Source organism: Poeciliopsis prolifica, unplaced genomic scaffold, assembly GCF_027474105.1.
Source record: "Poeciliopsis prolifica strain line A6 unplaced genomic scaffold, Auburn_PproV2 SCAFFOLD059, whole genome shotgun sequence".
NCBI lineage: Eukaryota > Metazoa > Chordata > Actinopteri > Cyprinodontiformes > Poeciliidae > Poeciliopsis > Poeciliopsis prolifica.
In genome coordinates, this window is record NW_026562434.1 from 2,344,865 (window position 1) to 2,357,351 (window position 12,487).

The 12,487-nt window shown below is 40.8% G+C and overlaps 1 protein-coding gene across 1 annotated transcript; it reads left to right on the plus strand.

Annotated features, from left to right (window-relative positions):
• Positions 1-2,819: 2,819 nt before the first annotated feature.
• LOC129379611 (NLR family CARD domain-containing protein 3-like) lies at positions 2,820-10,735 on the plus strand (the record flags this gene model as incomplete). Its single annotated transcript, XM_055060424.1, is given in 9 exon segments — positions 2,820-2,891; positions 3,053-3,278; positions 3,400-5,191; positions 5,611-5,784; positions 6,453-6,626; positions 8,402-8,448; positions 8,591-8,729; positions 8,731-9,106; positions 10,706-10,735. Coding segments are annotated over 9 exon segments (3,030 nt in total), but the record flags the coding sequence as incomplete, so codon positions are not given.
• Positions 10,736-12,487: the final 1,752 nt, after the last annotated feature.

A 12,487-nucleotide genomic window follows, 5' to 3' on the forward strand; every position in this document is an offset into this window, starting at 1 on the left:
ATGACTAAGTGTATATATAATTAGTATTCATGATTAAAGGTTTATTTTTCCTGCAGTGCGTCCTGGAAGGAATGACGCATCACGTGACTCTTCTGTTGTACGATGGTGCTTTATGTTAACCTTCTGTTACAATATGAATGCATTTACAAAATTAAAGAAACGCAATAAAGAAATCAGATTTTTGATATCATTTTTATTATGAAGAGCGACAGGGAAAGTGTCATTTTTTTCCCTTTTTGGAAAATCTGCCCCCAAATGCAGTGTGCATAAAGACGATCGCTCTTTGTGAATAATCACCGTTAAGTGTGTGATCAAAAAAAACAACAAACGGAGCGTAATAAAACGGCAGCCTTTTGAAAATGTAAAGTATATGAAATTAATAGAGTTTAAGTTCAATTTCTGTGCAAATGCCAAGCAAGTCAGTGCAACAGTAACACAAAGCAGCCATGAGCAACCTGACCCGACACAAAATAATATCGCTAAGTGTCTTTCTAAATGTATACTGATGAAAATTACTGTATCCCTTATTGATGTATGTTTTCAGTTTTTTATTTTTTTCCAAAAAATTTGTAGTTTTGGCTTTCAATGAGGTGCGCTCCAGAAAGTACGGTGCTCTTAGTCATTTGACAACTTGTCGCTCCAGAGCAAACATTCAGGCAATTCTTCCACACTGGCAACGAATGCAGACGATTCGGTCCAAGAATTGTAGAATTGAATGTTTCTTCTACACATTTTTATAGCATAGAAAAAACGTTAAGAATGATTGCGTCGTGTTTGTCCTCCTACAGAAATCATAATAAAACAAAAAATATATTTCCCAGCCCCATTTTTTCCCATTTTCAAATATTTTTGATGAAGCTCCAAAGAGCCACTAGGGTGGCGCTAAAGAGCCGCATGTGGCTCTGGAGCCGCGGGTTGTCGACCCCTGGTTTGGATCCACAGTCTCTACCCAGAGCTTCACTAGTTAACAGAATCTCTAAATCTGATCTGATGTTTACCTGACATCAATTTAACCATCATTCATTGGACAGTTATTGACTCCATACAGAAAGAATCTTATAAATCCTCAGTCAGGACTCACTCTTATAAACTATTATGTTGACATGACATTTGGACCAGAAACATTTAACTGTGTTTTATTCTGGTTTGTTTAAGCCTAATTTTTCCAAATGAAACACTCATTTATTTTGTCTGATATTAATATTAACACAAGAACAAATAAACAGAAGTGAATTTTATTTCTAAAATCTGACAAAAGACAGATTCATTCTGAAATAAAAACATTTTCTATAAAATATTTTATGATTCCACCTCTGAAGTTCAAACATCATCCAACATGGCAGATTATCAACCATTTCTACAGTGAAACTAAATATTTAGTGGATCTGATTGAGCAGTGGGCTTCAGTGTCTCTAACGGACCATCTGGTTCTGATTGAAACTCCATCAGATCCTCCTTGGATGGTCAGAGTGGAAATGATTCCTGGTTCTGCTCCTTGTCAGAGCTCAACACTAAGATCACCAAACTGTTCTCTCAGTCATTTAAACCAACATGTTGGTCTCAGAAACAAATCTTTCTGCTCTTTAAAGAAGGCTGGACATTATTTAGGAGGATCAATGATCATGTTGGAGGATTGGACCGGTTCTGATCGGAATCATTTAGAACATCAGGTTGATGATCTGTCTGGTTCTGATTTTGGTTTACAGTCACATAAAAAGTTATCAAACAGAAAGTTTCTAATGAGATTTTTTCTTTCAGGATCCATCAGAGATTCAAACCAGAACCAGAACCCAGCTGTGTGTCCTTTAAGAGCGACATGTCAATGGATCATCCTTTTACCTTTAAATCTCCTGGATTTCCAACATCAGAGAGGTGAGCTGTATCTAATTGCTGTAACTCTGGAAACTGAACCAGTAAGAACTCAGATGTTTCCAGTTATATTTCCAGAGGTTTGATCCATTATCTACAGAAATCAGCTGCTCTGTTCTCATGAAAACACCTTCATATCTTTGTCTCTGGATGTTGATGATGATGTTCTGTTGCTTCCTGGCTCCATGTCAGACTAACAGTGGATCACATTTCCACTGGGAAATACCTGGTAAAGCCATTCTGGTCCATCAGGACTTGGTTCCTGTGTGCATTGTGAGAGCAGTTCAGCAGGGAAGGAAAGCTTCATGATGTGGTTGGTGAGATCTGCTGGAACTCAACCAAACTGAGCTGATGTGGACCATCAGAGGTTCTGCTGGTTCTGAATGGGATCAGCAGGAACATTAAATATTTACAACTACTTAGATCACCTGGTTCACTGCTCACATCCAGATATCACTTCATGGACCTTTACCTTCTGATTGTCTCTGTGTGGACAGATACAATGTGAGCTCACTGGCTTCCAGGGATCTACAGGATCCATTTTAAAATCCCCAATATATCATCCAGGAGAGGATCCCACATGGAAACACCCACATATTTCAGACCTCCTCCATCTATACATCACCTCAGATCTAGTCATCAGAACCTGATGGATGTCCACTGTTCACCAGCTCTGGGAAACTGTCTCCACCAGCATCAGATCTGCTGACAGTTTGAAGTCCAAGTTCAAAATCAACATTTTAAAATGTCTACTGGATTATTCTGGTGTTATTCGTTTTCATCAGTGTAGATCATCTTCCTCTTTCTAACTTTGGATTGTGATCATGTGATGCTCTGTTTTTTATATTAAGAACTTTTAATGTGAAACTTCTGGTGATTTCCTCTGTGAATACTGATGAATGAATATTTCCTGACTTCCTAATTGTTCCTGGTTCCTCCACAGAGTGGACCAGCAGAGCTCAGAGGTTCCCAGGGGTCCATCTGCCCAGCAGCATCAAACACAGCTGGACTCTCTATTTATGGTCTGTATATGAAAAACAACTACTTTTCAATGAGTTCTGTTCAAAGTCACCTTCATGCTGCACTTTGTAGACCAGAGGACTGTCAGTCTGTCCAACAGCCATCTGGTGTTTGGCTCCATGGTTTCACTCTGATGTTTCCTTCATCTATTATTCTGTTCCAGCTGCTGGAGGACAACATTGTCACTTATGTGAAGAAAGAATTGAAGAAGATCCAGAAAGTTCTGAGTCCAGATTACCCAGAACATTCAGAGAATCAGAGAGATGATGAGGTGTTGGAAGGTGATGATGAAGAGCAGAGGAGGAGCAGCAGAGAGGCAATGATGAAGATCACACTGAACTTCCTGAGGAGGATGAAGCAGGAAAAGCTGGCTGACCATCTGGAGACCAGTAAGAGGATTTCTAAAGAGATTTGAAATGATAGATAAATTACTCATTTGGTGAAGTGATGTAATCAAATTCAAAAGATGATTTTTGTTCAGATCTGATTTTCATTATCGTGTTAATTTAGGACATTTGGCTGCAGTTTGTCAACATCAACTTAAATCTGTTCTGAAGAAGAAGTTCCAGTCTGTGTTTGAGGGGATTGCTAAAGCAGGAAGTCCAACCCTTCTGAACCAGATCTACACAGAGCTCTACATCACAGAGGGAGGGACTGGAGAGGTCAATGATGAACATGAGGTCAGACAGATTGAAACAGCATCCAGGAAACCACACAGACCAGAAACAACAGTCAGACAAGAAGACATCTTTAAAGTCCCAACTGGAAGAGATCAACCAATCAGAACAGTGATGACAAAGGGAGTGGCTGGCATTGGGAAAACTGTCCTAACACAGAAGTTCACTCTGGACTGGGCTGAAGACAAAGCCCACCAGAACATCCAGTTCATATTTCCATTCACATTCAGAGAGCTGAATGTGCTGAAAGAGAAAAAGTTCAGCTTGGTGAAACTGGTTCATCACTTCTTTAGTGAAACCAAAGAAATCTGCAGCTTTGAACACTTCCAGGTTCTGTTCATCTTTGATGGCTTGGATGAGAGTCGACTTCCACTGGACTTCCACAACAAGGAGATCCTGACTGATGCTACAGAGTCCACCTCAGTGGATGTTCTGCTGACAAACCTCATCAGGGGGAAACTGCTTTCCTCTGCTCTCCTCTGGATAACCACACGACCTGCATCAGCCAATCAGATCCCTCCTCAGTGTGTTGGCATGGTGACAGAGGTCAGAGGGTTCAATGATCCACAGAAGGAGGAGTACTTCAGGAAGAGATTCAGAGATGAGGAACAGGCCAGCAGGATCATCTCCCACATGAAGACGTCACGAAGCCTCCACATCATGTGCCACATCCCAGTCTTCTGCTGGATCACTGCTACAGTTCTGGAGGATGTGTTGGAGAGCAGAGAGGGAGGAGAGCTGCCCAGAACCCTGACTGAGATGTACATCCACTTCCTGGTGGTTCAGACCAAAGTGAAGCAGGTCAAGTATGATGAAGGAGCTGAAACAGATCCACACTGGAGTCCAGAGAGCAGGAAGATGATTGAGTCTCTGGGAAAACTGGCTTTTGATCAGCTGCAGAAAGGAAACCTGATCTTCTATGAATCAGACCTGACAGAGTGTGGCATCGATATCAGAGCAGCCTCAGTGTACTCAGGAGTGTTCACACAGATCTTTAAAGAGGAGAGAGGTCTGTACCAGGACAAGGTGTTCTGCTTCGTCCATCTGAGTGTTCAGGAGTTTCTGGCTGCTCTTCATGTTCATCAGACCTTCATCATCTCTGGTGTCAACCTGATGGAAGAAACACAAAGATCTAAGAAATCTTCATTAGTTATTAAACGTAAACTAAAGTCTCTCCATCAGAGAGCTGTTGACCAGGCCTTACAGAGTCCAAATGGACACCTGGACTTGTTCCTCCGCTTCCTCCTGGGACTTTCACTGCAGACCAATCAGAGACTCCTACAAGGTCTGCTGACAAAGACAGGAAGTAGCTCACAGATCAATCAGGAAACAGTTCAGTACATCAAGAAGATGATCAGTGAGAATGTGTCTGCAGAGAAAAGCATCAATCTGTTCCACTGTCTGAATGAACTGAATGATCGTTCTCTAGTGAAGAAGATCCAACAGTCTCTGAGTTCAGGAAGTCTCTCCACAGATAAACTGTCTCCTGCTCAGTGGTCAGCTCTGATCTTCATCTTAGTGTCATCAGGAAAAGATCTGGATGTGTTTGACCTGAAGAAATACTCTGCTTCAGAGGAGGCTCTTCTGAGGCTGCTGCCAGTGATTAAAGCCTCCAACAAAGCTCTGTAAGGACACACATTGTTACTGCAGTTTGATAGATAGAGATCTGTTAATTATGAGGTAAATATTCTTGTTTTAATTTATGTTTTGGTGCATCGTCTCTTCAAAGTGTCCCATTAAGGGGTTGTGCAAAAAGAACAGACTTCCTTCAGCAGCTGGACATAGTATTACATATTAAAGCAGCAAAGCACTGTTAAAATGAATTGGATTAATAAAGTTAATTGTGGAATTTTATAATGTTCTTTTCAGCCTCCTTGTTACTTGTACTTCAGTCCGTTACGGCTGGAGGTCCAACTACATCATGAACTAGTTTTCAATAAATGCAAAGTTTTATTGGACTTTCCTGTCCAATAAAAACATTGTTTGAAAGATCATAAATTTTTATGAATTGTTTAATAACATATTTTCCTCCCTGTCTCCTCAGACTGAGTGGCTGTAACCTCTCAGAGAGAAGCTGTGAAGCTCTGTCCTCAGTTCTCAGCTCCCAGTCCTCCAGTCTCAGAGAACTGGACCTGAGTAACAACAACCTGCAGGATTCAGGAGTGAAGCTTCTCTCTGCTGGACTGAAGAGTCCAAACTGCAACCTGGAAACTCTCAGGTAAAATGTTCTCCATCCTAGTGAAACCAGATTTCTGTCCATTATATTCTATCAGTTTTGATGCAAATGTTTTTTTCAATAATACAGTAAAATAATAATAGATGTCTTTCTTTGAGATGGGTATTTCCCCATACATTAGTTTTCTCAATGTTTTTTTTTTTTTACCAAACATGAGTTTAGTTTGTATGAGTATTTTATACAATACATTTACTGAGTAATTTGATTCTTGTTTAAAGAATGTTTTTTGTCAGTTGCTGCTCAGTTTTCCATCTCTGTATCCAACAGTTAAAACATGTAAAGATGAAGCTGTAGATTTGCTCTGCTTTGATTCAAGCTGCTCTGATGCTGATCCTCAAACTGAGCCTGATGCTGATCTTCAGCCCAGCCTTGATTCTCAGGCTTCATTGGACTCTTTCTGTTAAAACTGACATGGATTCTTTTGGTTCATAGAGGAATTTAATATTTCTCTTGCCAGCCTCCTTGTTGCCTTTAGTTCAGTCCTTCATGGCTGGAGACCCAAATATAGACTGAACCAATTCATAACAAAAAGCAACATGATTATAAATAACACAGTCCATTAAATCAGTAAAGAGGAACATTGTTGACTGGGAAAGTAGACAAACATTTTCATGAATTGTTTAATGACATTTTCCTCCCTGTCTCCTCAGACTGAGTGTCTGTAAACTCTCAGAGAGAAGCTGTGAAGCTCTGTCCTCAGTTCTCAGCTCCCAGTCCTCCAGTCTCAGAGAACTGGACCTGAGTAACAACAACCTGCAGGATTCAGGAGTGAAGCTTCTCTCTGCTGGACTGAAGAGTCCAAACTGCAACCTGGAAACTCTCAGGTAACTTTGGGCTCTTGACAAATTGCTGCATCTAAGGTGCAAAAAGAAGCATAATTACAGATCCATCCATCCATCCATCCATCCATCCATCCATCCATCCATCCATCACCATCCATCCATCCATCCACCCATCCACCCATCCATCCATCCATCCATCCATCCATCCATCCATCCATCCATTCATCCATCCATCCATCAGTTCAGACCTTGGTCTCTACCTCAATGTTTCATTTCTCATCATGTGATGAATTGTGTGTCTGCAGCTTATCAGGCTGTTTGGTCTCAGAGGAAGGCTGTGCTTCTCTGGCCTCAGCTCTGACCTCCAACCCTCCCATCTGAAAGAGTTGGACCTGAGCTACAATCATCCAGGAGACTCAGGAGTGAAGCTGCTGTCGGCTGGACTGAAGGATCCACACTGGAGACTGGAAGCTCTCAGGTATGGAGGAACCTGCTGCAGGAGCAGAGAAGGTCTGATAGAGGAGGAAGAGGGAGAAATGTCTTTAGTCAGTCTGCTGGTTTTCCCAAGGTTTGTTCCTGGAAGCTGCTGCTGGTTCCTCCAATCCAGGCTCCGCCCCCTTTAGAGGAAATCTGTCCATATATGGCGCTAAGCGTCACCTTGATGCTGCAAAGCTTTGTTCAGGGATGAGATGTCAGGATGTTGGTGTCAGTCTGTTCCAGACTTTAGTTGTTCTCCTCATGAGGAGCTGAAGTCTCTGACAGGACGTGGAGCTGAACAGGAGAAGAACTTGAAGCTTCTTCTTGGCCTCTGATTGCAACAGCAGGACAATCCAACATTTTAGTCTGACTTCATCTGGAAATATTTCTTTGACCCTCAATCAGTGTGAAGGCAGGCCAGCTCCTCATCAGAGCTGAGATCTTCTCTGTCCTCCATGCTGGAAATGTACAAGTCCAGCAGCTCCTGATCAGTGACATCAGAGCATGACATCATCAGTAGAGTGATGATGTCATTTCCCTCTCAGAGCAGCTTGGAAATCTGAGAGGAAAGATGCAAACAAAGACTCTCTGGACTGTTGGATCTGCTGGTTCTGGTTCCAGATGCTCCTTGGACACTTCACAAGCCATTACTGCAGCTGCTGGATTCAGGATGCTGCTTCTTCTTCTTGGGCTCATTGTAAATGTGTGCAGCGCCACCTGGTGGTGCTGGTTGGTAGAGGAAGTGCTGAAAGGTTGGAGGTGTTTGTCAGAGGTGTGTGATGATGGAAGCCTCTTCCTGGTTTGTGAGTCTGAGCTCAGAGATCAAATCTTTGATTCTTGATGAATCTTTGTTGAATGTGATGCAGCTTCTCCTTTTTAATGTTTGTATTTCTGGATATTACAGTGAGGCCACAGCAGGTTTTCAGCAGCAGGGCTGTTTAGTGTTTCATTCCTTCATCTGTGTGTGGGAGTGTGGATGGATCAGGTATTCAGGTGTTGATCAGAGTTTAGATTGATTGTATTTTAATGCTGATTATTAAATCAGGTGGAGCTTCCAGAAATGTTTCCTTAGTTTCCTGATGTCCTTTTAGGCTTCAGTGAGTTTCTTCAGGTTGTTACTGAGGGATTTCCTTTCTCCTCTCTGTTGGAGCTTTTCCTGTGTTTGGAGAAATGAGTTGTGCTGCAGCAGCACCAACTGTCCTTCCTACATCCACTGCAGTTTGCAGTCCAGATGTTGGACTGTTCCTGTCTCAGTGGAGGACAAATGTGTCTGAGAGACATGTAATGTCCATGTTTGCTGCTGAAAGAGACTGATGGTCTGACCCCCTTCCTCCTTTCAGGGTGGAGCCTGCTGGAGGCCGATTCTTGACTCCAGGTCTGAGGAAATGTAAGTGTGTTTTTCATCTGATTCATGACAACAAGCAGCTCACATTCAACCATCTTCAAACTGTCACATCACTCATTCAGGAGTCAAAGTGTCAATAAATGATCAATAACTGCAGCTGGATTGTGTTTGTTCTCTCCATCAGATTCCTGTCAACTCACCATCGACACAAACACAGTGTACAGAAACCTCAAACTGTCTGAAGACAACAGGAAGGTGACACGTGTTGAGGAGCTTCAGTCATATCCTGATCATCCAGACAGATTTGATTACTGGTATCAGCTGCTGTAGAACTGGTCTGACTGGTCGCTGTTACTGGGAGGTCGAATGGAGAGGAAATGTTTATATATCAGTGAGTTACAGAAGAATCAGGAGGAAAGGAAACAGTATAGACTGTTGGTTTGGATATAATGATCATTCCTGGAGTTTGACCTGCTCTGATGATGATGGTTACTCTGTCTGGCACAATGACATAGAAACTCATCTCTCCTCCTCCTCTGTCTCTAACAGAGTAGCAGTGTATGTGGACTGTCCTGCTGGCATTCTGTCCTTCTACAGAATCTCCTCTGACTCACTGATCCTCCTCCACACCTTCAACACCACATTCACTGAACCTCTGATTCCTGGATTTAGATGCTGGCCCAGTTCTGGTTCCTCTTCAGTGTTTCTGAGCTGATTTGAGTCTAAAGAGTCTAAAGTTTTTCCTCCTGTCAGAGAAACTCTCTCACTGTTGAACAAATAGTTCAATCTCTACAATCTATTTCTTGGTGAAACGATTCTGATTGAGTCCTTGGAAACTTTTTCTTCTTCCAGTCCTTCTTCCAGGATTATTCCAGGATTATTTCGGGATTACTCCAGGATCCTCTGGTTTTTCTGTTTGTTTCCAGTCAAAGCTTCACACTGAATATCAAGATGTTGTTTCTCTTATTTTTTCCTTTCATTCATCAGATTTCATTGAAATATTGATCAGTTTTTCTCAATCTGATCATTTTCTGTTTCTATTGGCTCCTATTTTTCTCAACATGTCAGATTTGAATATTAAATCTTCCTTTTGTAAATTTGCTGCAGTTTTTCTTCATGTATTTTAAATAAAAACATTTTTCTTCTGCATTTGGTTCATTTGCTGCTCATTCTGTTCTGTCCTGTTCAAATTTAAATATTTGAATTAAAAACATTTTTTCATCAACTCTTCCTTCAGAAAGTCCTAATTAAAGTAAAACATTCCCATCCCATGAAGGTCAGAGGTCAATTCTTTGACGTATAAAGTGGGAAAATCTTAATATTTTCTGTTTCATTCAGAACTTCTACCTGAAACTCAGAACCTGCAGAACATTTTTCTCTTTGGAGAGGTAATCCAAAAGCCAATCAGAACCTGCATTAGTAAGCTAGCTAACCAGAACCTGCATTACTCAGCTAGTGTTAAGAATTAGAGGAATATCTTCACTTTGCTTGTCAATTTTCCTCTGTGTCCCAGGTACTTGAGTCCGTGTGCGCAGGGAGAAAGAGCAATCATACGACATCATACTTCAGATATCTAGAGCTTTATCCAGAGAGTTCAATGCATACAGAATGTTACATCAGCATCACACCCAGATTATTAAAAGTCCAACACATGGCAAAACATGAATTTACCTGTATACGAGTTGAAAGGAAAAACAAATCAAAAATGCATTTTTGGGAACCGCTCAATCGGACACAAAGCAATTCGATCTTCTGCTATGAAACAAAGCTTTTTATAAGACTATAAAAAGCATTGTATTTCCTTCATTTGAATATATGCATAGAAGTGTTATTTTCACCTGTGGGGCTGTCCCAATATTAATTTTATTATCCTGCTTGAGACCTGCTCGTACCAGCCGACTCCTTTTACATTCCAGACGAAAGTTTATGACCTGCAAATAGACGCAATGGCTCTCTGTCTCAGTAACTCCACAAAAAACTGATTTGCATTTTAAACAAACTTGCACAAAAATCTAATGCTAAATAATAACTGTAAGTTTGGATCTAAAACTGCAGAGTTGTTTCAATTTTGAGAAAAGCTCTTTTAAAATATTTGAAATATTTTTAGGAGTAGGAATAGTTTCCTAATTCTATTGTATTTCAGTAATATAAAATGCATGCAAATAATATGATTAAAAAGTAACTAATTCAAAGCATGTTGTTTAATGCTTAAGAAAATATCTTAATACGTTTGATTATACCTTGTACCTTAATGTCTCACTGCACTATTGAACCCAGGAATTTATTGCTGTCCTAGCAGATAGACTCCCTGCACCTGCAGATCACCTAGAGGAGTGCCACACTGTTTATCTACAAACTCTCCCTACAGATTTACGTAAGTTCAGAGAGTCGCCAGTTGTTTTAGTTTGGATCTTTATGTAAATTTATCTTAACGTAAAGTCTACTCCAAATATTCATGATACATTTAATATTTCATATGTCTGAGGTTAACTTGTCTCTACAGTTATGCTAAGTAAACTTATATTTTCAAAACTAGCTACTCAGCACCTGCATAATCAGTTAGCCAATCAAAACCGGCATTAATCAGCTAGATAAACAGAACCTGCATTATGTTGCATGACTTTGTCTTTTTGTGTTTATGATGTAAAGCACTTTGAAATGCCTTGCTGCTGAAATGTGCGATATAAATAAAATTTTATTTGATTGGATTTTGATTTGATTAATCAGCAAGTCAACCATAAACTATGTTAATCAGCTAGCTGCTCTCAGGAAACTTTGATTCTAGAAGAGGATATTTGAAGCCTTAAAACAACCAATCAGCAGGTAGTGATGGGCTGTCAAGTAGCTTTATGAGAAATGTGTCAAAGATGTGAGTCCCTTTATTCTCAGGCTCTTTCAGAAAGTATTGATGGTGGAGAATTGCCTCCTACTTTAACACAAGGCCTTATTACTCTGATCCCAAAGGCTGGCAAAGACAAGTTACCCATTGACAACTGGAGACCTATTTGCTGACTGAACAATGACTGGAAAGTTTGGATTTGGCCAGAAGAATGAAACAAACCCTCAGTTCTATTATTGATGAATCTCAATCAGGCTTCATGTCCCACAGACACAAACAACCTGAGGCTTGTGCTGGATCTACTGGACCCTTCAGAACCAATCAATGATAACAGCTTGATTTGCTTGTTGGACCTTTATAAGGCTTCTGACTCTCTAGAGGACGGCTTTACGTATGGGAGCTTAGAAACATTTGCTTTCAGGCCATATTTCATATCAAGCCTCTTTACAAGAAGGTAACTGCTGTGTTAAACTGGCTCCTGTCCCAGATTCCCAGTATCCAGAGGAGAGAGACTGGGCCGCCCAGTTTCCCCTATTTATTCCTGATGGCAGCCCAACTTCTTGCAACATTTATTCTGGGAAACAAAATGCGCCGCATCCCAGTTGCTGATGGAGAAATGTGTATCAGTCCAGTTGCTGATGACGCGACTCTGTTTCTGAGAGATGCCGACCAAATTCCTGTTATCCGTCTCATCCAAACTTTCTCTGATGCTTCAGGCCTCAAACTCCATTTAAACTCATGTGAATCGCTTCCCATGTCATCCTGTCGCCAATCCCATCTTTACAACATTCCTGCTGCTGAAACACAAGTTTCTTATCTTGCTGTAATTATCACAAAAGATGCCAAAGAAAGACGCCAGCTTGACCTTTGACCCTACAGCCGATGAAAGCAACAAGAAATGAAAGCAGTGGCTTCAAAGAGATTCATGTTTAAGAGGAAGAAAACTGTGATCTAAATCTGCAGGAAGATCCAGACTAACTTGTGCTGCACTAGCATTAAATGTCCATATCAGTAAAACTATTGATAAAATGCTCCACAGTTTTACCTGGAGAATAAAACTCATGACATCAAAGACTCTGAGCTCCTGAACCCTGGAGACTCAGGAGCTCTAAACTTTTTACATTTATCATCTTTAAATCAAACATTTCAAATCAACTGGACCAGAAGGTTTTTATTGAACCTCCACTCTTTGTGGAATTTGATCAATAATTAGATTTAAACTGGGTGGCCTTTCATTGTTAC